Source organism: Pelodiscus sinensis, chromosome 1 (genome assembly GCF_049634645.1).
Source record: "Pelodiscus sinensis isolate JC-2024 chromosome 1, ASM4963464v1, whole genome shotgun sequence".
Lineage (NCBI taxonomy): Eukaryota > Metazoa > Chordata > Testudines > Trionychidae > Pelodiscus > Pelodiscus sinensis.
Window position 1 is genome coordinate 115,401,465 of NC_134711.1, and position 25,849 is coordinate 115,427,313.

Here is a 25,849-nt window from a genome sequence, read left to right on the forward strand (position 1 = left end):
TTCCTCCACTTGCATTTTTCCCCCCTCTCAGCAATAGATAAATGCATACTGATAATTAATTTGGCAGGTTGATTGAGATGGGGTGGCAGAGAGGCAGGCTTTCCTGCATGAATGATGAAGCATTGCTGGTTGAACTTAAAGTGAATAGACTGAAATAGAAAGTAGTTAGTTTAAAAGCCCCCACTTCCCAAGGGTATGTTTAAATAGAATGTACTTTGAGTTTTGACATCATCTTCATAGTAAACTACCAGATGATACAGTGTCATTCAAGGACTTTCAGTAGCTGGGAGCTATCACCTGAAACTCCAGGCCAGCCTTAGGTGTATTGCAAAGACACAAAGATCAGGGTGGGGGAGCAGAGGGTAAATGACAGAACCCACTTTTCTCTTTTTGGAAATGCAGCATGACTTAATAGTGAATATTCTGAAGTTTTGCTTTAGCCATTTATGTTGTGAATCTTTAGAAGGATTAGTTTATTAGTTAACCCACCCCATCTGATTCAACTTTTCTCTGGGACCTATGTGCTCTTTAATTTTGTTTTGTTGCTTCACCCTCCTCCTCACTACCTATTAATTTCCTGCTGGGGTGGTATGCTTAGACTAGTCAACACCCCAGTCACCTTGGCAATGTTGATTAATAGGCTCATTTTAAAGGTGCAAGTAAACTCCTTCACACCAGAAGTCCATTGCTAAATGTTCAGTTCATAGTTGAGTAGTATGATGAAGAGTCTAGATCTTTTAGTGCTTAATTTTGCTTCATTAAATCACAAACATTCCATTGGGTGCTGACATTTAACATAATGCAACACAAGAAAGTACAATTGTGTGCAGTGAACCGATGAGAAATTGTACATCAGTTTTGGACTTACCATTGTGTTGCTCCGCTGTATTTCAACTCCGCTCTGGAAGTCAGGGGAAACATTAATCCTGAAACTAGCTGTTCCCATAATCCAAGGGTTTTGCATATCACATCAATCAGACATCAACTTGTTCTTTCAAAAATGTCTAGGTAATTGTTCTGTGGCACCTTATAGACTAACAGATTTATTGGAGCATAAGCTTTCATGGGCAAAGACCCACTTCATCAGATGCATATAGTGGAAATTTCCAGAGGCAGGTATAAATATGCAGGCCAGAATAAGGCTAGAGATAATGAGGTTAATTCAGTCAGGGAGAGTGAGGATTCCCTGACTGAATTAATCTTTTCTGCTACGTGCGTCTGACGAAATGGGTTTTTGCCCACGAAAGCTTATGCTCCAATACATCTGTTAGTCTATAAGGTGCCAAAGGACTCCTTGTTGCTTTTGCAGATCCGGACTAACACTGCTACCCCTCTGATACTAGGTAATTGTTGTTTTTATTAATTTTATTTTTTTCATTTTATCACTTGCTGACAAGTGCGCACAAATCTGGAAAATACCTGCTTTGTTCTGTTATTTGTTTATTATGAAACTTTCCTTTTATGGAGTTAACAACTGATATGTGTTGGAACTACTTGAAAATTGTAATACAATGTTTTGATTTTTTTTTTTTTTTAAACAAATCCTTGTTTTCCCCTCTTCTTTCACCTAAGGACTTTTTTTTTCAGGCCCATTTAGTCCTAAACATTTCTTCTAGGGCAAATTCTGGGATTTTTTTTTAAATTAGCCTTAATGTGAGCTTTCATTTTCTGGGTTGGTTAGTGCAGGTGGATCAGCCAAACTATGTAGGTCTTAATTCAAAATTAATGAAAAGTCTTCTCATAAACTTCAGTGAGCATCATTTCAGGCTCTCAATTATATGAACCAGCTATTTTAAAAACTCTGTAATGCTTTTACCAGATAATATGTCGTATAGATGCTCCCATGCAAAATTGAAAAACATATGCATATTAAGAAAAACATTGCTGTTTGGGACCAGTTAAATAATGGATTGAAAATATGTTGTGTTCGGAGTGGAGGTTATGTACATGCTGAGGGAAAGAACCATTATGACAACTGCAGTATTTGCAGTACCCAAAGCAGAACAGATTTCTTGTAGGAGAAAAGTGCTTAGATTCATTGCTACATTCAATGGCTGGATATTCTTGTGTATGGTGTGATGATTTGCTGTATACTTCGGCAGATTGCTATTGGTCAGGTCAATATTATGACTGTGCTGCTCTGTTAGTATGTAGTGAATGATTCTCCCGGAAAAGCAAACTGGTACAAATGAACTTATATTATTCTTGTCTTTTTCTAGGAAGCTAATTGCATAAATTCAAGTCCATTTTTGTGCATTTGAACTGCAATGCATCTATTTTGAATAGTAATCAGGGTTTTGGAATATAGTAGATGCTTGTTTGCAGCAACACCTTGTCAAAGCAACTGCTATTTATGAATACCACTTATCCGGGAACACTGTTTCTACTGTGAATTGTCTCCTCGGTAACAGCATATAGCCACAGTGTAAGAGCAACATTTCTGGTGATGTGGTGTGAGGTCATATCTAAAGTGTCGATTAAGGAGGGGCATGTAGAGGTGCTACCCTCTCAACCCTGGCCCTTCAGCACAGCTCCAGGGTACATGGCTCTATTCCACTTGCCTGGTCTGACAGAGTCTGCAGGTAGTACCTGTGTTTAGGGGGGGGGGGCGAAAGGGGGTGGAGAGGAGGCTCTGGGGGGGTGGAGCTAAGTTTGGAGGGGAGCAGCAGAAGTGCAGTTGGAAGTTCTCCACCATTCTGCCGCATCTGGCTTGCAGAATGCGGTGTTGTGGTACTCCCCCTTGCAAAATAGCTAAATCATACAACTCCCCCCTCCCCCATGTGTATTGAGCTTCCCCTCCATCTTGATTGACACTGGCAGGGTGTTTGTGTGCTGATTTGCAGTGGGTGGCTGCCAGGGTCCTCTCTCCCCAGATAACTTGCCTGTCCCCTTCCATCCATCTCCGCTGTCCATGCTAAAAGCCGCTCTCCCCTACGTGGCTAGCTGTGCACTATGCCTTCTCCAGCCAGCCATCAATCATTTCCCCACAACTCCCTCTCCAGCATAGCTCCCCCTCCTCTTCTTCAAAACCCTTAATTTTTCTTCCATTCTACTTCTGCACTAATATCAGCTCATTATTGTGCATCCTTTTCGTCAGTTCTGAGCCACAATAAGGGCTTCACAGTTATTGTGTTCCACCTACGGATTAGCCTTCCCAGGGTCATTTACCCTCCGTGCACTACATTCCTGCAGGTTGACTGTGCACTGAGTGAAGAAAAACTTCATTTTGTTTGTTTTGAACCTACTGCCTATTAATTTCATTTGGTGAGCCCCTAATTCTTTTAATGTGGAAATTGTTGCAGGGGATGTGGATTGCAACTGCTTTAAACATTAAGGAGAGGGGATCACCGCATAGGAGTGTAAAGGGTTTGTTTATTCAGTTAAAACTGTGAAGGGAGGGAAATCTCACTCAGACATTCAACCACACTTACAGTCCCAGGTAGGTTGATAAGGCAAGCAGAAGGCAGTTCATGTTGTTTGATCTTCCCAAGTTGACTCCTAAGCTGGTCCGCTGGCCAGGTGATCCGAGCAGAGGGCGTTCTCAGAGACTCCACTTGATGGTCAACCCACTGTGTCTCTGTCCCTCTCTCCTTTAAGGATCAGCCGTATGCAGTTTCTGGGCCTCTTGGGGCCACATGCGCTCCCTGCAGGGGGCCATGTGCACTGTTGTTTACTCCTGCTGTTTACCTCAGAGTTTTCCCACCTCTGGTGTCCACCTCAGACATTCTTCTGCACTCACTCAGGGAAGGGGTAGAGAGTTAACAGATAACACTTTAACAGTTTAGGGAACCAAATAACATCATTAACCGGTGAGCGAGAGAACAGCATCCATTTTAACTCTCCCCTTGCTCCTCCTTTGCCCCCAACAGAAATAAGTAAATAACTTTTCCTTATTCACTTTTTCCATACCAGTCATGATTTTATAGACCTCTATCATATCCTCCCTTAGTCTCCTCTTTTCTAAGTTGAAAAGTCCAAGTCTCTTTAATCTCCCGTTCCAAACCCCTAATAATTTTGTTGCCCTTTTCTGAACCTTTTCCAATGCCAATATATCTTTTTTGAGATGAGGTGACCATATCTGTATGCAATATTCAAGATGTGGGCATACCATGGTTTTATATAGAGGCAATAAGATATTTTGTGTCTTATTCTCTATCCCCTTTTTAATTACTCCTAACATTGTTTGCTTTTTTGACTGCCGCTGCACATTGAGTAGATGTTTTCAGAGAACTATCTGCAATGACTCCACAGCTACTTTTTCTTGAGTTGTTGTAGCCAAATTAGTCCCCATCATATTGTATGTATGGTTGGGGTGTTTTTTTCCAATGTGCATTATTTTACATTTATCAAAATTAAATTTTATTTCCATTTTTGTTGCCCAATCACTTAGTTTGGTGAGATCTTTTTGAAGCTCTTCACAGTCTGCTTTGCTCTAAACTATCTTGAGCAGTTTGGTATCATCTGCAAATGTTGCCACCTCACAGTTTACCCCTTTCTTTAGATCATTTATAAATAAGTTGACTAGGATGAGTCCCATGACAGATCCTCGAAGGACCCCACTGGTTACCTCTCTCCACTCAGAAAACTGACCATTTATTCCAACCCTTTGTTTCCTGTCTTTTAACCAGTTATCAATCCATGAAAGCACCTTTCCTCTTATCCCATGACAATTTTCTTTACTTAAGAACCTTTGGTGAGGGACCTTGTCAGAGGCTTTCTGGAAAGTATACTATATCCACTGGATCCCCTTTGTCCACATGTTTGTTGACCCCCCTCAAAGAACACTAGCAGATTAGTAAGGCATGATTTCCCTTTACGAAATGTTGACTTCCCCCTACAAATTATATTCATCCATGTGTCTAACAATTTTATTCTTTACTATAGTTTCAACTAATTTGCCCGGTATTGACGTTAGACTTACTGGTCTGTAATTGCCAGATCACCTCTAGAGCCCTTTTTAAATATTGGTGTCACGTTAGCTATCGGTATGGAAGCCGATTTAAAAGTTACAAACCACATTTAATAGTGCTGCAATTTCCCATTTGAGCTCTTTTAGAAGTCTTGGGTGAATGCTTGATCCCAGTGACTTGCTACTGTTGAGTTTATCAATTTATCTAGTAGAGACAGCAGCATGGGAAGGAGATCAGAGGAGGCTGCCACAAAGCCCGTCTCTGACCCACCACAAACAGGGTCTGCTGCTGGGGACCAGCCTCTGTCTGAGGCCAGCCCAGGCTTGCCACAGAGAGGCTACTCCGTGGGAAGTGGAGCAGCCTCTGTTCACAGGGAGCTTAGACCAACCATGAACAGGGCCTTCTGCCATCCCACTTTCTGCCTATGTATCAGAGGCAGCAGTGCAGAGTAGCAGGCAGCTGGTCTCTGAGGGGGCTAGTTTTTAAACTGGCTCCCCTCGCACTGTGGCTCCTGCCTGCCACTGACGGGGGGCTCCCCGGAGTGAGGCCAGGAGCACACTAGCTGCTGGCCCCGCCCCTGGGGACAATTGAATAATCATGTAACCGCAAAGATTTCATGCAGTTACATGATTAATCAATTACTTTTGAATGGAGATGTTAGATACGGTGTAACATCTGAGGCATACACAATTATGAGAAGTTCAGTGGCATTACTGAACATATTAGCAATCTAATTTGTTTAGTAATATAATCAATGTGGAACAAAGACTTTGTGGCAGAACATCCTGGTAAGAGGATGAAAGTTGGTAGATCTACTCCCTTCATTTTTTTTCGAATACAAACTATTTACTGTAGAAAGTTAAACCTGATCATTTCAAGTCAATGTATCAATCAATGGGTGCATAATTTCTCCTCCATAAATTACACTGCTCTCAGTTCCAGTTGGCCTGGTTATATATCTGGGTTCCTCTTGTTCCCATGCAGTGAAGCCAGGATTTCTAAAGAAGTATAATATTCCACTCAAACTCATCTGAAGAAGTAGGTTTTACACACGAAAGCTCATGATACATATACAGTCTGCTAACAGTCCGTATGGAAATTTAACAGAAGTCATATGATACCATGAAATAAGTCTTCAAAAACAAAATCTTTTTTGTCTCCTCTTCCAGAACCAGAGCTAATCTTATTCCTATTATTCCTTTGGAATGGAGCCCGTGGGTTGCTGCTTCATCATTAATACTGGGAGTTTTTGTTATTTCCTTTTACATTGTTCTCATGTGCTGCACCACCAACCATCATCTCATTTATTATTTTACTTGAGAGTTTTACTTTCCATGTTCCCTGCTGCCTGTTATCCTGCTAACTGACTGCTTTAAGACTTACGTTTTGCTCTGCTTTGCATGGTCTTGTGTTAATATGATTAGTTGCTGGACTATGGCATACCCATGATCCAGACTGTGACAGTCAGCTAATAAGCCCATGGAATCTGACTGAGTAGTTTCCAGTTTCATTATGACACCAGCTTCAAAGTGCTCATTTAGCTAGATAACCATTTGGCATTTGTTCTGCAAGGAAAAAGCTCCATGCAGTCACTCTACAGGCTGACACTGCTGCCTTTCAGTCCCTGCCAATTAAACCTTAAACATGGGATGATGCTGTGATTCTCAGACCAATTTAAACAATTTCACAGCCTCTCTCTGTTTTAAAATTTCCCTCCATCTCCAGCTGTCATCCAGCAAACCTCGAACTTTTGAAGAATCTTTATTGAATCAAAAAGTGTCTAAAAGGCATCACTTCTGGCAGGTCTCAAATCAGCCAGCTTATCTTTGTGATTTGTAGGATTCCACACTCTTGGGAGAAAGTAGGTGCAGAAGTTGCCACCTCTATAGTCCCGCTGCCAAAGGACAATATCAGGCAAGAATGTAAGCTGAAATCTGTACAAAGCCTCTAACAGTTGTTTGTCTTTTCTTGCCGGTTAGAGCTGGCCATGCTTAGAACCTGGGAGTTTGTTGGTGGTTGTTTGAAAAGGCTCAGAAAGGTAGCCATGTTAGTCTGTAAATTTAAAAATGAGTAGTTCTGTGGCACCTCACTCACTCACTCACATACATACATACATACATACATACATACATACAGCTGGAAGAGACTTCAGGAGATCATCAAGTCCTGCCCCCTGCCCAAGGCAGGACCAATTCCAACTAAATCATCCCAGCCAGGGCTTTGTCAAGCAGAGTCATAAAAACCTCTAAGGATGGAGATTTCACCACCTCCCTAGGTAACCCATTCCAGTGCTTCACCACCCTCGTATTGAAATAGTTTTTCCTAATATCTAACCTAGACTTCTCCCATTGTAACTTGAGACAGTTGCTCCTCATTCTGCCATCTGTCACTACTGAGAACAGCCTTTCTCCATCCTCTTTGGAACCTCCCTTCAGGAAGTTGAAGGCTGCTATCAAATCCCCTCTCACTTTTCTCTTCTGCAGACTAAACAAACCCAAATCCCTCAGCCTCTCCTCATAGGTCATGTGCTCCAGCCCTCTAATCATTTTCGTCATCCTCTGCTGGACCATCTCCAATGCGTCCACATCCTTTTTATAGTGGGGGGGCCGAGAACTGGACACACTACTCTAGATGTGGCCTCACCAAAGCCAAATAAAGGGGAATAATCACTTCTCTAGATCTGCTGGCAATGCTCCTCCTAATGCAACCTAATACGCCATTAGCCTTCTTGGCTACAAGGGCACACTGTTGACTCATATCCAGCTTCTCATCCACTGTAATCCCCAGGTCCTTTTCTGCAGAAGTGCTACTTAGCCAGTCGGTCCCCAGCCTGTAACAATGCCTGGGATTCTTCCGTCCCAAGTGCAAGACTATACACTTGTCCTGTTGAACCTCATCAGATTCTTTTGGCCCAATCCTCTAATCTGTGTAGGTCACTCTGGAACCTATCCCTGACCTCCAGCATATCTACCTCTCCCCTAGCTTAGTGTCATCTGCAAACTTGCTGAGGGTGCAATCCATCCCCTCATCCAAGTAATTAATAAAGATGTTGAACAAAGCCGGTCCTAGAACAGATCTTTGGGGAACTCCGCTAGAAACGGACCGCCAACTTGACATTGAGCTGTTGATCACTACCCGTTGGGCCCGACAGTCTAGCCAGCTTTCTATACCGCTTGCAGTCCATTTATCCAATCCATACTCCCTTAACTTGCTGGCAAGAATATTGTGGGAGACGATATCAAAAGCTTTGCTAAAGTCAAGGTATATCACATCCACTGACTTTCTCACATCCACAGAGTCAATTACCTCATCATAGAAGCTAATCAGATTGGTCAGACATGACTTGCCCTTTGTTAATCCATGTTGACTATTCCTGATCACTTCCCCTATTCAAAAAGTGCTTCAAAATGGATTCTTTGATTATCTCCCTCCATGATTTTTCCAGGGACTGAGGTAAAGCTGACTGGCCTGTAGTTCCCTGGATTGTCCTTGTTCCCTTTTTAAAGATGGGCACTACATTTGCCTTTCTCCAGTCATCTGGGATCTCTCTCACTCTCCATGAGTTTTCAAAGATAATGGCCAAAGGCCCTGCAATGACATTTGCCAACTCCCTCAGTACCATTGGATGCATAAAAAATGGACCCATGGATTTGTGTATGTTTAGCTTTTCTAAATAGTTTCTAACTTGTTCCTTCCCCGCCAAGGCCTGTCCACCTCCTTCCAAAACTGCGTTGCCTAGTGCATTAGTCTGGGAGTTGACCTTGTCTGTGAAGACAGAGGTGAAGAAAGTATTGAGTACTTCAGCTTTTCCCACATCATCTGTCACTATGTTACCTCCCTCATCCAGTAAGGGCCCTACACTCCCCCTGATCACCCTCTTATTGCTAATATGCCTGTAGAAACCTTTCTTGTTACCCTTCACATCCCTTGCTAGCTGCAATTGGAATTGCACTTTCGCCTTCCCGATAACTCCCCTACATTCTTGAACAATATATTTATACTCCTCCCTAGTCTTCTGTCCAAGTTTCCACTTCTTGTATGCTTCCTTTTTGTGTTTAAGCTCACCAAGGATTTCCCCGGTAAGCCAATCTGGTTGCCTACCATATTTGCTTTTCTTGCTGTGCATTGGGATGGTTTCTTCCTGTGCCTTCAATAAGGCTTCTTGAAAATACTGCCAGCTCTCCTGGACTCCTTTCCCCTTCCTGTAAGCATCCCAGGGAATCCTGCCCATCAGTTCTCTAAGGGAGTCCAAGTCTGCTTTTCTGAAGTCCAGGATGTGTATTTTGCTACTCTCCTTTCTTCCTTTGGTCAGGATCCTGAAATCTACCATCTCATGATCACTGCTTCCCAGGTTAACAGACAGACAGACTCTAAATATAATATGTATAATGAGCAAAACCCTCTTCTTCAGATGAGGTTTGTTTTCCATATGTTGGAATAGTCCATTATAAGGAGGGATTTTTCTTTATTATGAACACAATAATCTTGTTAGTAAAATGATTATCTGTATCAAATGATTACACAGCATGGTGGGCAGCACTCATTATACACTTTTATGTTTTATAAAAATACTCTTTATATCTTCTGAGCAAAGATTGGTGGGAAGTGTTGTCCTTATTTACAGATAAGGAAACTCCAATACATTAAGGCTTTTGATTCAGAAGAAGCCTCGTGTTTTGATCTTAGCCCTCACTACATCCTCTGGCAAGGAGAACCAAAGGTTGGTTGTTGAAAGCTGCACTTCCCTATAAATTATAAAGGCCAGAGCTGGATTTCTAGATTTGGTGTGGATCTGATCTTTTCAGTTCGGAAAAGGGACTTTTCTCTTTGAAATTTGAAATGTATGTAATTTGATGTGTTTTAGCCTTCCTCACAACATCCCGGTGGGAAGGGATTATAAAAAGGGGACTGATACCTTATGAAAAATCAAAGGAAAAGAGGATTACAGGAAGGGATAATAAATGTCAAATATTGTCACAACTTGCAGTCAGTGTCCAGGCTTAGTAATAGACTCTGAGAAGTCATCTCCTGTAATAAAACCCAGAGGCTGTCTACACACTGGCATGAATTTCCGGAAATGCTTAAAACGGAATAGTATTCCGTTTTCAGTTTTTCCGGAAAAGGAGTGTCTACATTGGCAGGCTGCTTTTCTGGAAAAGCCCTTTTCTGGAAAAGCGTCTGTAGCCAATGTAGACGCGCTTTTCCGGAAAAGACTACTGGGCTGTCTACACTGGCCCTTTTCTGGAACAGTGTTCCGGAATAAGGACTTATGCCCGAGCGGGAGCAGATTAGTTTTTCCGGAATAGCGGCTGATTTTGTACAGTAGAGCATCGTTGCTTTTCCGGAAATTCAAGGGCCAGTGTAGACAGCTCGCAGGTTATTCCGGAAAAGCGGCTGATTTTCCGGAATAAGTGGCCCAGTGTAGACACAGCCAGACTGTTTAGCTTGTAGAGGCCTTAATTTCGGCAGACTGAGCTCCCTGTAATGTCTTTCTCTCTGACTGTGGAAGAGTAATGGGATTCAGCAGTGTACCCAGTCGGTCATTAAGTGGCAAGGGTTTGACCAATTCTCAATTTTTCATTGGGTAGATTGAGGTAAACTCATACTGGAGACAATTAATGCTTGGTAATTTGGGGGGAGGAAAAGAGCCTGGGGATCATTGGTAGAATAAGGTGGGGAATAAGCCTATCTATTGGTATTAAAGTTGTTAAACTTGCATCTTGATGCTTAAAATCCATTCTCATCTGTCTTCTTTCTTATGCATATCTTGATCCAATAAAGCTGTGATCCTTCACTCGTTATAATTTCAAAAGATTGCGAATACACTCATTTAGACTTTTCTTTCTGTTTTCTTCATCTCCTGATTTCTGTTAAACACATAAAAGTAATGAATTTTGAGGAGTGTAAGTCTAGTATAATTGCTTTGCTGGTGTTCTAGTGTTTACTGATTACCCATTGAGAGGAAATCTTTTCAGGCTTTGGAACTTATCTAACAAAGTATGGTGTGCATAGGTAAACAATGTGGTAACTAGTAAATTGGCCCATTGCAGAAAAACGTGTTGTGCTTGCAAAGGTTATGTGGAAATTCGTTACAGCTACTGTATTTGTGTGTTCTTATAAAACTCTAAAAGCTCTCGAACAAGAGTGATTTCCCCACTCTCTCTTAATATGCTGTGGGCTACTGCAGATGTGAACCAGAGTGCAATAGCTTAACAGGCAAAAAGTCACTATTCTGTATTTTTGATGAACTAAACACTAATGTAAACCAGGTTTCTGTAGGTTATAGGAAGAAACATTGATTCTGTAGGCATGACTTCTAAGAATATAAGTTTATTGCTGTGCTTGAGAACAGGCTGGAATTGTAGAAGTCTCTTCTTGTTCTGGAATTCTTTTTTCATGTTAGCATGTTACACCACAATTTTATTCAGTAAAATGTGCTAATATAACACATGCGTGGGGTACAGCATAAAAACAATGTTTGCTAAGTTTGCCTTGCATTAGGAAGCCTGTCATGGCAGCAGAAAAAAAGAAACATGCCAGATTTTTTTGAAGACACATTTGTTGAGAAATGAAATGAAAAGCAGATGGATCCTGTAGTTAGGGTTGCCAGATGGTTTCAACAAAGATACCGGACACACTTGACATTACATCACAATATACATTACATCTTATTTAGAAAATACCAGACACTTATATTTTCTCATTTATGTTTTCTCAATTTGTTTCCTGAACAGAAAGCTCAAATACTGGACTGTCCGGTTCAAAACCGGACACCTGGCAATCCTTTCTGTAGTTTGCAACTCGAAGCAATGGTAGTTTGCTAATAAAATTGTTGCCAAAGCATTGTTGGCATAAGCAGGAGTAATTTCAGTGTTTTCAGTAAACTCATAGGCTATTTACTTCACTGCAGGATTTGGCCCTTCTTCATTGAACAGTTATACTACAAGAGAGTTTTAAATAAAAGACTATCTTAATGAACAGTCTGGGTCCTTACTCAGCACACTGTCAACTCTCAGTGTAACCTCCAACCTCCAGTGTAATCCCTCTAGTGCATGAAAAAGAACAGAAATCATGGGGGACTTGGCTCAGGAGGAAACAGGAAGCTTCTTATGAGTAGGAGCAGCAGGCCATAGTACTAACTGCAGAGAGAATTGCAACCCAGAGTGTGACCAGTTGAGGTTATCCGCACTCATACAGCCTTAAGAGCATGCTGTGCCCAGTTCTAGGCACCACATTTCAGGAAGGATATAGACAAATTGGAGAGGAAGTCCCCAGAAGAGCAACAAAAACATTATTAAAGGTCTCAGATGCATGCTTGGGGGTTTGTTTACCATGGAGAAATGAAAATTGAGAGGGGATATAAGTTTTCAAGTACATAAAAATTTGTTACAAGGAGAAATATTGTTAACCTCTGATGGTAGTACAAGAGCCAGTGGGCTTAAATTGCAGCAACAGTAGTTTAGGTTTGACATTAGGTAAAACTTCCTGTCAGGGTGGTTAAATAAATTCCCTATGGAGACCGTGAAATCTCCATCATTTAAGATGTTTAAAAGCAAGTTAGAGCAACACCTCTCAGGAATGGTTTAGATAATACTTAGTACAGACATGAGTGCTGGGAAATGGACTACATGTCTTCTTGAGGTCATTTCTCATCCTATGGTTCTGTGATCGAACCTGGATGAGGTATTGACTTTACCTATGCCTGGAAAAAACCCTGCTTACACCACTCCCCAGGCGTTTCTGCTTCAAACACGTACTAATCTCATGCAGAGGGAATTCATAATTTCACATATAAAGTTAACACATTTTACAATTATATTAATAATCACTATGGTGTTAGCTTTCCTAGGATATCTCAAGGCTTATTTTGTACAAATTTTACTGCAATAGCATGTTCTCATGAACACAAGGGAACAATTTGTACCATCTACCTTTTTCAGTCATGTATATTGCCTATCACTTATTAGATTGTTCCTTTGGGAATGCACATGGAGAGTGGGAGAAATTGGGAAGTGAAGACAAAAGCAAACACAAGAATTTGGGGTAATTAGCAATAAGCTCGCCTACTTAATATTTATCCTTGTATGTTCATGTTGTTGTATATTTGAATAAAGTTATGCTTCTATGAGTAGCAAAGACTAATGGTCTTGTTTCCTCGGTCTTTGTCCATTTTATATTGTAGACCGTTCAGAAGACAGACTATTTGGCATGATCTACCCCAATGTCCCTTATAGTTTATAGATTAGCAATTATGAAGTCTGTTGCCTCTTCAGGGATGGTACAACACAGCATATCAAATATAAACTCTTATTTAAACCATATATGTGCGTTTTGTGTGTCCAGATATAAGCATACCATTTTTAAGTCATCCAGAGAAAATACAGAACTCCAAATGCTTATCTTTTGGCTTTGTCTTCACTTACTGGGAGATTGACGCTACAGACATCAATCTCCCAAGGGTCGATTTAGTCAGTCATCAATTTAGCATGCCCTTATTAGACCGATTGCACACACATTGACTCTGGGTCATGAGGAGTAAGGTAAGTTGATGGGGGAGTTTCTTCCATCAACATCTCAGTAAGTTGAACTTACCTTAGTTTGACTTTGCCCTTGACTATAGACTTGGCCTTTGGGATGCTCATACAATCCCATAGAACCCAATTCAATCCCATGTCTGGAGCTGAACCTATGTCAGTGCCATTTCATGAAGAGTAACTTGCATTATGTAAGACTATACTTGCATAGGAGTAGATATGACCTGCCCCTAACAATTTTATCCTTGAAAAAATAAAATAATATGCAAGGCTAATGTTTTTAAACCAGGTATGCTTACTAAAATGTATATTGATTAAATATGAAAAAATAAACCTTAAAAGAAAAACTATATAGAATACCAAATATTATGAATCTTCCTTTTATAGCAAATCAGCATAACCTATCACTTACCATCAATTTTTGTTTTCTTCTCTGTTTTAGCTCATGGGACATTCTGAATGGGATCACAAACGAGGGTCCAGAGGATCACAGGTCAGTTAGTTGGATTTTTCTCTTGCTGTTCTGTAATTTTGGATTGGCTGCTCATTCTTCTGTAGTTAATCTGCTGAACTTGTCCTGGAAAGGGAAAAATTTAAGAAAATAAGTAACAACATATGCTACTGTTGAATATTGAAAGGATAAATTAAGGGCTAAATCCCGTAAAAACACATGCTGAATAGGTCTATTCAAGCAAGTGGGGCTGTTCACATAAGTGCATTTACTCACATGCATGTTTTCAGAAAAGGTCCAAAATGTAAAATGTGTAAAATGGTGTGACAGCTTCGATTTAATAGCGGTCATGTTCAAACTGCAATAGTCAGAGAACATTGCTGCATTGGCCGGAGGCTGGATTAGATGCATTGACATGCCTTTTCTAGCTCCATTTTCTATCTAAATCAGAATATTAAGATTGTAACTCCACATTCTCAAATCTTATATAATTTTGTTTTTCTTTTTGCATATGCAAGACTGTTTGTAAAGCTCTAAAATGCTCCCCTACAGTTCAAGGATAAACAGAATTGATGGTGGCATAGAATTTTATGGGAGTTGTTCATTGCCCCTTTTTACATTGATTCATTGTAAAGTCAGAGAAATAATGGCAGTTTTGATACTAGTATCATCCTGATGCATTAAAATATATCTGTAGAAACAATGCCATAGGGTTACGCTTCAGAGGAGGCATACCTACAAGTCTGATGATCAAGAGATTTCCTGTAAGGGCAAAGCACTCCAGTGGTGAAATTACTTGACTCAATAGCTAAAGCCACCACACTTTAGAATTTTTCATCATTCTGTTTTATCAAGGATTATTGTTCACCTACTAAAATCTAAGCCTAAACTCACTTCATAGAAATTTCTGCCCCTAAGAAACTGCCTGCTACTTATTATCTTTGCTGGGTTGTGGCAATTGGTGCAGTGAACTGGGTTGTCAAACCTCCTCCTGCTCCCCTTGAAAAATCATTGAAACATCAGCCTTTTAAATGAGAAATGACACTTCTTTGTATGGTCATACATATTAGTTTTTATAGGATTCACTCCTTTCAGTTTGGAAAATAAACTCATGTAGTTTGTCATTATTTCTGTTGGTTGTCCAGATAAAAAAAAATCTAAAAACTTTACCTATAAAACAAATGTTCTTTACTTCCAATTAAACCCAATCCTTATAGAAATACAACAGAATTTATTTTGCACTGCTGTGTTAGGCCTATACATGTAATATTTTATAAAACTCTGCTCAAATGCATGAAGGGTAAATTTTACCTCTTCGGTCTTCCCAGTAGATCAGGACTTTAATTATCTGCTCTGCCTAAATTGGCAGAAAGCTGGTGTTGAACCACCAGGTGAATCAAGCAGGCAAATCTTATTCTAACATAGTAACCCAAAGAAACATGAGCCAAGAAAGTCAAGGTTATGACTCACTGATATTCTTCCCTAAGCCTGCACTAAACCTACACTTTCAAAAGTGTCTAGTGGAATATGGTGTTTCAGTATTTCAGTCCTGAACATGAAACACTTTAAATGGGCATGATGTTCAGGAAAACAGGGTTCAGTGTTTTTTGAAAGTTAGTCCCTCTTTAAAGATGTTCCAAGTGTGGAAACCAAAACTTGTCACACTTAGCAATATAAACATATATCCCTAAAAGCTTCAACACTCACAGAAAAGGCATTGTGTAAAGTAGCAAAATGTTGAGGGCCTTTTTAATGCATATCTTCAGAATTGGGTGCAGATTAAAAGTCTGAATTTGGCAGTGCACTGGAAGCTCAATGGATTTCAAAAAGGAGAAGCAGAAGAGTGATCAAGCAGTAAACAGACCTCTTGTAGAAAATCAGTAATTATTCTAGCATCTAGACTTCTTGATGTTGTGGGTTTTTTGAAAATAGTGTTCTTTCAGCATAGAGGCGGGGTGAAATACTAGCCCTTTAAGTCAATGAGAGTTTAGCTATTGACTTAAGACATGGCAGAAGGGCTGAGAGGGGAATTATGTCATCTAGGGATGTGAAGGACTAGTCGCTTCCCCCCCCCCCCGCCCCCTTTGCTGCCTCGATCAGAAAGAGGCAGCAAGGAGGGAGAAGAAGAGGGGGTACTTAAAAGAGGTGAGACCCAGGGCTTCGCATGGCACTGCCACTTTGAAATGCCTCATGCAGTCCGGGGCCAGTTGGTGTGTCCCCAGGCTGCATGCAGTGTTTCAAAGCGGCAGCACCACGTGGAGTCCAGGGTTATCGGGGGAGTCCCCAGCTGATCCTGGGCTCCATGGGGCACTGCCACTATGAAATGCCATGAGACGCCTGATGCTGGGCTCTCCGCAGCGTTTCAAACCAATAGTGCCTCAGGGGATCTGGGGTCAGCAGGGGAGTCTCCAGCTGATCCTGGGCTCCACACAGTGCTTTTGCCTTTGAAGTGTAGCAACAGCCCTAGGTCTGTTGCATTCCAAAGGCAAAGGGGTGCTCTGTCGATAATCGAACAGTTGATGCAAAATGCATTGACTACGCGATTTAGTAAATTAGTCACAATTGCACATCCCGAATGTCATTAGCTTTTTCCACGTTGCTTCTTCCTGAGGATGGGAAGGTTTCCACGCGTTAGCATTATTTCAGATAGCGAGGTCTCCTGGGTGTTGAGAAAGTTCAAGAAATATTCATTATATGGAGACCAAGAGAAAACCTTTGTTGTGTACTCTTAAAAAATATTGCCTAGTGTAAAAGAGAAGGGTAAACTGTTGTTAATCCAGTTTTTGACAAAATTGTTCAGGTTGCATAGTGAATGAAGCAAGGATGTATTTGTGGGCAGATATGAGTTATAGGTGTGAACTTCTATGTCTTTACAACCTCACTGAACTCAGTACTGGGCCTTATTCTGTGTAGGATTGAAGCAACACTGTTCTTTTTTCATCTTGAATGATGTTTCAGACAGGTTTCCTGTTTAAAAGAAAAGTTCTTTGGAGTTCAGTGGTACCTCAACCATATAGCTTATCATAATGAAGCTGCAGTGTTTTTGTCTATTATTGTTGAATACTATGGTATTTTAAAACCAAGGGTTATTACGGGGGTTCCTTTTTCAGGTACTCACAGGTATATAATAGAGAAAACTTGTCTGTTTAATTCCTACTAAAGAGTCTATTTTGAGATTTCTGGAATTTTTTATCAGCGTTATTGTAATTTGAATCTTAGATGGTCAATATAGAATCATAGAATACTAGGACTGAAAGGGACCTCGAGAGGTCATCAAGTCTAGTCCCCAGCCCTCATGTCAGGACCAAATACTGTCTAGACCATCTCTGATAGACATTTATCTAACCTACTCTTAAATATCTCCAGAGATGGAGATTCCACAACCTCCCTGGGCAATTCATTCCAGTGTTTGACTACCACCCTGACAGTTAGGAACTTTTTCCTAATGTCCAACCTAAACCTGCCTTGCTGCAGTTTAAGCCCATTGCTTCTTGTTCTATCCTCAGAGGCCAAGATGAGCAAGTTTTCTCCCTCCTCATGACATCCTTTTAGATACCTGAAAACCGCTATCATGTCCCCCCTCAGTCTTCTCTTTTCTGAACTAAACAAACCCAATTCTTTCAGCCTTCCTTCATAGGTCATGTTCTCTAGACCTTTAATCATTCTCGTTGCTCTTCTCTGGACACTCTCCAATTTCTCCACATCTTTCTTGAAATGCGGTGCCCAGAACTGGACACAATACTCCAACTGTGGCCTACCTAGCGCAGAATAGAGCATAAGAATGACTTCTCGTGTCTTGCTCACAACATACCTGTTAAGGCATCCCAGAATCATGTTTGCTTTCTTTGCAACACCATCACACTGCTGACTCGTATTCAGCTTGTGGTCCACTATAACCCCTAGATCTCTTTCTGCCATACTCCTTCCTAGACAGTCTCTTCCCATTCTGTATGTGTGAAACTGATTGTTCCTTCCTAAGTGGAACACTTTGCGTTTGTCTTTATTAAACATCCAGTTTACCTCAGACCATTTCTCCAATTTGTCCAGATCATTTTGAATTATGACCCTATCCTCCAGAGCAGTTGCAACCCCTCCCAGCTTGGTATCATCTGCAAACTTAATAAGTGTACTTCCTATGCCAATATCTAAATTGATGATGAAGATATTGAACAGAGCTGGTCCCAAAACAGACCCCTGAGGAACCCCACTTGTTATGCCTTTCCAGCAGGATTGTGAACCATATGTAGCTCAGCATTGTGGATTTTAAAACAGAAATGATAAAAACCCATGCTGTGGAAGAGTTTCCCATTGTCTGTGATTTTGCTGGAATAAAGAAAAGAAAAAACTGAACTGGGTTTTAGAGACTTCTTTCATCAATGAGCATTTGCCTGGTGCCTCAGGAGAAAGAAGTGGAACAATTTGCTTGCTATAAAATACCACCTCAAACTCTTATTGAACCAAGATTTTTCTTCTGTTATGAATAGCAAGTTGTCTCTGGTTTGTCTCTAAAAGCTGCAGAAACTAACCAGTAGTGTACTATACATCTAATAATCAGATGACAAATGTTAATTTTGTACTTTCTGATTATTGGATTTAAAAAGGGGTGAAGACCTACCTTGAAGGAGTGCAGGATGTCTAAAAAATGCCTTTATGCTTCTGCAACGAGAAGTCCTATGGCACGTTATAGACTAACCGATTTATTGGAGCATAAGCTTTCGTGGGCAAAGACCCACTTGGTCAGATGCATGTCATGTTATGCTTCTGGGAATTCCTGATTGTGAAATGAGGTTTATTTCCCATGCGTACCACTGTGGTTGACTGAATTTTAACATGTCAAGTACAAGGCTAAACTTTAATATCACTTATCCTGCTGCTAATTTCCAAAGCAATATCTTATCCATTTTCTATTTACTTGTATGTATGTATGTATGTATGTATATAGTGTAAGACTCCTGGTAATCCAATTAAAGTCAATAGACTGCTGTTGTCCACAATGAGCTTTTGGATTTGTTGAATGCTTAGTATGGAATAGGAAAAAAGGACAAACTACAGAGTTTACAGTGGCTATGTCTATACTACGAAGCAGTCTGTCGGACTTCCAAGGTTCGATTTAGTGTGTTTAGTGAAGACATGCTAATTCATCCCAAGAGGGCACGTGAGTAACATTATAACATACAGTTTCTTCCTTGTGATAATGCCGACATTGTGATATTGATGAGTTTTACCAATCCCCCAACTTTTTCTAGCCTCCACCAAAATCTAGAAATTTCAAATTACCCTTCCATGTTATAGAAATTATTAGTTACGTATCCTGCGTTTGCTGTGCAGGTCAAAAATATTAAGGTTCTTCCTATTGGTCTTCTCTTCCACTAAATCATACTGTCTCATTCATATATTCTATAAAAGAATACATACATAATATGAAAGACTGCATGGAATTAATATTTATCATTATCTCCCTCTACATTAAAAATGTGCAGCCTCCATTAACTATTACCAACTTAAAAAATAGATTGCAAATACTTGGCACTTCTAATCTCTTTACAAGTGCCAAGCACTTCATATACGTACATCATTTTAAGGCCATCAGATAGATGGGAATTATTTCTTGTTGTCATCAAGCCAAGTTTTGCTTGTGTAATGGGTAAGCGTAATCCCAGGACTCTATGGAATCTATGATCCTTCCTTTGTTAATCTTGTAAAATGAAGATAATAGAGAGAAAAACACACAAGTCCAGTGTTTTTAATTCACTTTAAATGTAAAAGCTCTCAATTATATATAGCTGAGGTGCTGCATTTTACCCTTCCAGTTCCTAAGCAACAGCTATTTTCAGATTGAGTGCGTCTGGTGTTGTCTACCTACTTCATGCTTCTGTGAGGTAATTCGTCAGTGGATGCTGGGCTTTCTAGCTATCTCTCGCTATTCTCTTTGTTATGGGACTGTAAGGAGACAGAAGCTTATAAAATAGGAAATAGCTTGGGCAAAGCCAGTATCAGCCTTGCAGCTTGCAAAACTTGTGTACCTATAGGAGCTCTGCAGTCTACAGCAATGAAAATAAAGAATCAGAAATAAGGTTCTTGTCATTGATTTCAAATTCTTAAGAGAATTCTAAAGAACCCTCAAAATCATGAGCCGGAAATCTTTGTTCTTACTGAAGCGTAGATGGGAGTCCATTCCCGTTACTGATCAGGTACCGTGTACTGGTGCATCTGTTGTATAATTGTGTCCCCTCGCAATATCGCTGTTGATTTGATTATAATGAAGTAACTTTGTAACTGATATTTCTTCTTAAATACTGAATTCCAATTGTCCATTGCCTGTAGTTTCCATAATGATTAGTCTATCCTAACATAAGTATTTATAAAGCTGATTTTTACAAGAGCCTATGCTTGTGCTTATGAATGTATAGATACCCCTGCTGTGTGATCTTATGTCTTGTACTGTTAAGGACAGTTTTAAAGACTCAGCAGAAACCAGTTGTCTAGCAAAGGTATGTATTTAAAGATGTAACAGAAATGTATGTAGTAGAAAGACTGGGGATACTGTGAGCTGATCATTGATGAAAACATAGCCTATTGTAGGTTGGTTCCTTAATGCCTGAGTTACATTATTTTATAAGCTGTACCCAATGATTGCACATAAACTTTGTGAATTAGAAAACATTCAGCTTTGTTCAGTAACATCTTGCTTCATGTATTAATTCAAAGTTGCTAAACGGAAGAAAAGTATCTTTGTCTTTAAAATACATAGACCCTAATTTAATGTAGAAATAATAGGATGCACCCTAGTGTTTGCATCACCATAGATCAGAATTGAACCCTCAATATGGAAGTATTCATTGGCTCTGTAATGTTTTTAATACTCTTATTTGGGATGTAAGGATATAAAAAAAGAAGGTCTCCAGAAATGTGGAATCTTAGGCAAAAGCCTTACTTACTTCATACCCCTTTTCAGACTTGGGTTATTGTGACGCTGATAGCAAAGTGCATTTCTAGCAATGGGAAACTGGTACGCTGGGGACAATTCTTGTTTCTTGGGCCTTAAGAACAACGTAGTAAGTAAATACTGTGATTCAAGTGTTCAGATATGCCCCTTTGCCCTGTATGCCTTGGCTATTCTGCATCCTAAGGGTTGAACTTGTGTAATAGTTGAACTGCACTAAACTAAATAGTTGAATAGCTGGGGTTTTGTGGTCCTAGATTATTTTCCTCCTTGACAATTGCAGCCCATAATGGCATCACTGTATGGTGATGCATTTAAAACACTATCATAGTTATATGAACTGGAACCTATAAAGTGCTTAGCATTTCCTGTAAGGTGTTTGAGTAGCCTCAGTTCCTTTTCACGTCAGTTCTTAAGACTGGGCCCTAAACCACAGGAGAAGCCTTGAATTTGAAATGACTGGATTTGGGGACCAGGCAGAATCTGCACACTTTAGTCCACAATGTAAGGATAATTATGGAATTGTCCCTCATTGTTGGCTGTGAATGTAAAATCAGGAACTGGTTTTACATGGTGCAATAAAAGCTAAATAAGCCAATAATTGATAGAGATGTTTATAGAGCTGTAAACAGTTCAAAGTGATGTACTGTAGAAGTAAGTAAAGCAATCAATAATATTGCCTTAGTGAGAAATGTTATTTTATAGCAATATAAACAGCAGTAACACTTAAATCACTAGCTGAGAGTTTGATGGGTTTATGTAAATGTAGCAAGCAATGCTTCTCTCACTAGAAAGGATTTAGTGTACAGATGCACCAAAGATGGTATGCACGTGAAGTTCAGTTCCCAATTCCTTACACATGGTCTAGCACACATAAGCAGTTCCAACAGCTTGACACTCATGCAACACTCTTTCCCAAGTGTTTTGACAGCAAATACATATTTTTATAAAAATTGTGACTAAATTTCCCTCACTTGTATCTTTTGACAAAGCATGTCAGTCACAGGCAATTTTCTTCAAACACAAACCTGGTGTTTAATTCACTGTCAATTACTGTTAATTATTAATTTAGGAAATACTGCCTCATAGTTATAAAAACCTGTATACATCTGAAACAAAATATCATCCACTGATGGCAACAAGGGAATGAGTCAAGATTCCTGGATTCTATCTGGTCTCATCTTTTAGCCCTAATGTTCTTGACAGTGGTACCATTGACTTAAAATTGGATCTTTAAGACTCTCTGTGTGAGGAGAGGGACTACTTCATGTACGGGTTCTAGGACAAGGCTCACCTAAAAAGTTACCTAATATTTCCTCAGTTAGTAAAATAAGTGCACTTTGGGGAAAGAGTTGAAGGAGGTCAGATAGAAACATGTCAGGAAGGGAATACCAGGTGTGCAGTGGTGGTTGTGTGAGAGAACCACCAGAGATAGGAGTCGGGTGTGGGGGAAGTGACGAAGGAGAGTTACTTTGTGGCTTAAACCTGAGACACAGGTCGAAGGGTAGTGCGGGTGCCTCTGATGGAAAATTCTAGATAATTTAATAGACAATATCCTTTATTCTTTTTCTTTGATCTTAAAGAATTTAATAGAGAATAATACCCCTGATACAGAATTTTATATGCTGGGTGAAACAGAGATACATAAATATATAGAGAGAGATCACTTTGTATTCTATTCTAAAGATTTTTAAATTAATTTCTATTAGCATTGTCATTAAGTTTTGTAAGACTTTTTGGTATGTATGAAAGGAAGACCAAAGCAGAGAGGTAAGATGGGCTGATAGATGCAGGATTGGGTATTATCTTTTGATCTGACGAGAGTAAAACCCCCATGGAAGCCTTCCTCGGTAGGGTTCAGGCCCTTGGTTAGCAAATAGGAGGAAGATCGAGGAAGCGTTTTTTCCTAAGGTATGACAGGAACAACACTGAAATGTTAAAACACAATATCTGGTTTAGTGTTTTGAGTATTAATGGGGGTGGGAAATCTGGTGTGGTAGGCCTATTTTTTAACATTTATCTGGAAAGTGGAAGCTCCCTCTCTGTTGTGACATCATAAGTATTCATTCATTATGACAATTGAATCTGGTGGAGCTATAATTGTTTACTCTCCAGTTGGAGTGTAAAAAGTGTCCAAACTATGGAGGTTCTGGTATGTAGTTCCCCTTACTGTTTGTTATACTACTAGTCTAAACAATGCTCCAGACTTTGAGGGTAATGTCTGTTTTGTTGGTGAGTTCTTTTTTCTGCTCTTAGATTTACATGAGCAAATTGCTTACTCATGATTAATTATGTCGAGATTTTTTTTCTGTTAAGGTACGCAGATGCCTTTCGGCACTGGCATCTAAAAATTAAAATATATATTTGTGTGCGCTTTTTGAGTGCAAAATACCGATGTATAATATACAGGCAGTCCCCGGGTTACGTACAAGATAGGGACCAAAAGTTTGTTCTTAAGTTGAATTTGTATGTAAGTCGGAACTGGCATCCAGATTCAGCCGCTGTTGAAACTGACCAGCAGCGGCTGAATTGGACACGCCTGGGGCAGAGCAGCTGGAGTGCTGCTGGGTTGGTCTGGTAGCACCGACCGTTGGCATGGCGGGACCAACCCAGCAGCACCCCAGCTGCTCTTGTGGATGCCTGGGGCAGAGCAGCTGGGGTGCTGCTGGCTTGGTCCCACAGCGCCACTCCTCTGCGCTACTGGACCAACCCGGCAGCACCCCAGCTGCTCTGCCCCAGGTGTTCCTAAGTCAGCCGCTGCTGAAACTGACCAGCGGCTGACTAGAGGAAGCCCGAGGCAGAGCTGCTCTGCCCCGGGATTCCTGGAATCAGCCGCTGATCAGTTTCAGCAGCGGCTGACTTAGGAACACCTGGGGCAGAGCAGCTGGGGTGCTGCCGGGTAGGTCCCCACAGCGCTGCACCTCGGCACTGCAGGGACCAACCCAGCAGCCCCCCAGCTGCTCTATCCCAGGCGTTTGCGAGAAAAGCTCCGCATCTCCCTGGTCTGCTGGGGGGGAGGGGCACTAGCTCCATGTCTCCCTGGTCTGCTGGGGGGAAGCGCCCCCCGCGCTGCCGGAGGCACCCCACGCTATTTGCACCCCCCCCCCCCATTCGTAATTAGGAGTCCGACTTAAGTCGGACCGACATAGCCCGGGGACTGCTTGTATTTATATCATACACTGTGTGTGTGTGTGTGTGTGTGTGTGTGTGTGTGTGTGTGGAGGGAGGGAGAGAGAGAGAGAGAGAGAGAGAGAGAGGGCACAACCCATTTCATCAGATGAGTGGAGCAAAAGGCACAAAAACTTCAAAATTTAAAGCAGAAAAAGGGAGGTGGCGAGGAGGCAAAACCCTCTTGTTAATTATAGTATCGGTGCTGAATGAGGCTACTAGTGGGCTGAAAGTGTCCTGTAGCTAGCTTTTGATGTCATTTGGGCATTGAATATAACGGCTCATCCAGTTCGTGTCTTGGTTCACCCCCTGAGTGATGGTGTCAGATTTGCGTATGAAGGCCAGTTCCGCAGTCTTTTTCTGAAGTTGGTTCCTGAAATTACTTTGTAAATGAATGGCTACTTTTAAATCTATTATTGAGAGTCCAGGCAGGTTAAAATGTTGCCCCACAGTTTTCTGTGCGTTACCATTTCTAATATGATCTGTGTCCATTTATCCTTTGTCACAGAGACTGTCCAATTGGCCCAGTATGCATGGCCGAGGAGCATGGCTACCCCTTGGTGGCATAAATCACATTGGTGGGTGTGCAGTTATATGAGTTTCTGATGTGGTGGCTTATGTCTTAAGTCTTGTGATGGTATCACTTACATAGATGTGTGGACAAAGTTGGCAACAGAGTTTATTGCAGGGGTGGGTTCCTGGATGAGTGTGTTTGAGGTGTAATACGTGGTTGCTGGAAAGAATTTGCGTCAGGTTAGGGTTTGTCTGTAGGTGAGGATAGGCCTATCCCCCAAAGCCTGTGAGAGTGAGGGATCATTTTCCAGGATAAGTGGTAGGTTGTTAATGATGTCCTGGAGGGGTTTAAAGTGGGGGCTGCCCATATAGATAGAATCTTCTGAGAATTTGGCAGCTACATTCTCTGAACACTTGTTTGAGCATGTGCGAATGGCAGGTTTTCAAAGACATATAAGTTGGCCAGATATCTACAAGGTAGTAAAAAACTACCTGATCAAAAGTGCTGTCTAGTTCCATATGTTAAGTCCCTCTTCTAAAACATGGGGATATGCAGTTTCTCAAGCAAGGTTACCAGCATTTTTTTAATATTAGCAAAACAACATATTTTGTTCTAGATTAATTCTCAAAAAAGGCTGCACAGTTTTACAGTGCAACATTTTACCATCTTAATATTAGGCAATGCCACTAGCCCCCTCTAATAAATACTGCATTATAAAATTATGTACAGTTTGGGCTTTGAGAATGATGAAAAGTCAGATTTCAACTTCTTCCTTGTTAATATTAAAGTGGAGGCTCTGTCACCTGAATCTTTACATTTTTAGTAACATCTTATATTTTATTTGTTACTTCACTGTCTTAAATGTATTAATAAGCTTTCTTGAGATAATTCAGTCATACACATGACCGTTATTGGAAGAGTTACATGTGAGAACACTGTTTACAAAGATGAACTCAGCAAAACTCAATATCTTTAATTTTAACTTAATAGTGAATAGACCTATTTCTCAGCTGAAAAACTTCACTGATGTGTTCAATAATAATGCAGCTAACAGATGCAACTCCCATTGCAGAGTCTCTGTAGTGTAACGTTCACATCACTGTAAGAAGATACCATCTATAACAAGGTTTAAAAATTGCAGTAAACTGCTAGATTTTATTCTGGAATGGAAACTTGCGTTAAGCATTTCATTAGAATTATTTTTTTCCGTGTCTTGTGTCCATACTGTGGAAGACATTTCCACCATAATTGCTGTTCTCTGGGATAGTTTTTAAATAAATGTAGAAGTATTTCCCATTGTTCCCTACTCACGGGAACATAGGCTGAAGT

The 25,849-nt window shown here is 40.6% G+C and overlaps 1 protein-coding gene across 2 annotated transcripts in view; it reads left to right on the forward strand.

Annotated features, from left to right (window-relative positions):
- PDE3A (phosphodiesterase 3A) overlaps positions 1-25,849 on the forward strand; it is a 376,123-nt gene that overhangs the window by 222,763 nt on the left and 127,511 nt on the right. The window contains exon 2 of one of the 2 annotated variants that reach the window (XM_006121290.4): positions 13,887-13,937. The exons of the other annotated variant lie outside the window; for it this stretch is intronic. Within the exon in view, the coding sequence (XP_006121352.2) occupies positions 13,887-13,937 (51 nt within the window). The remainder of the gene's footprint in view (positions 1-13,886; positions 13,938-25,849) is intronic. 2 annotated transcript variants of the gene reach the window in all.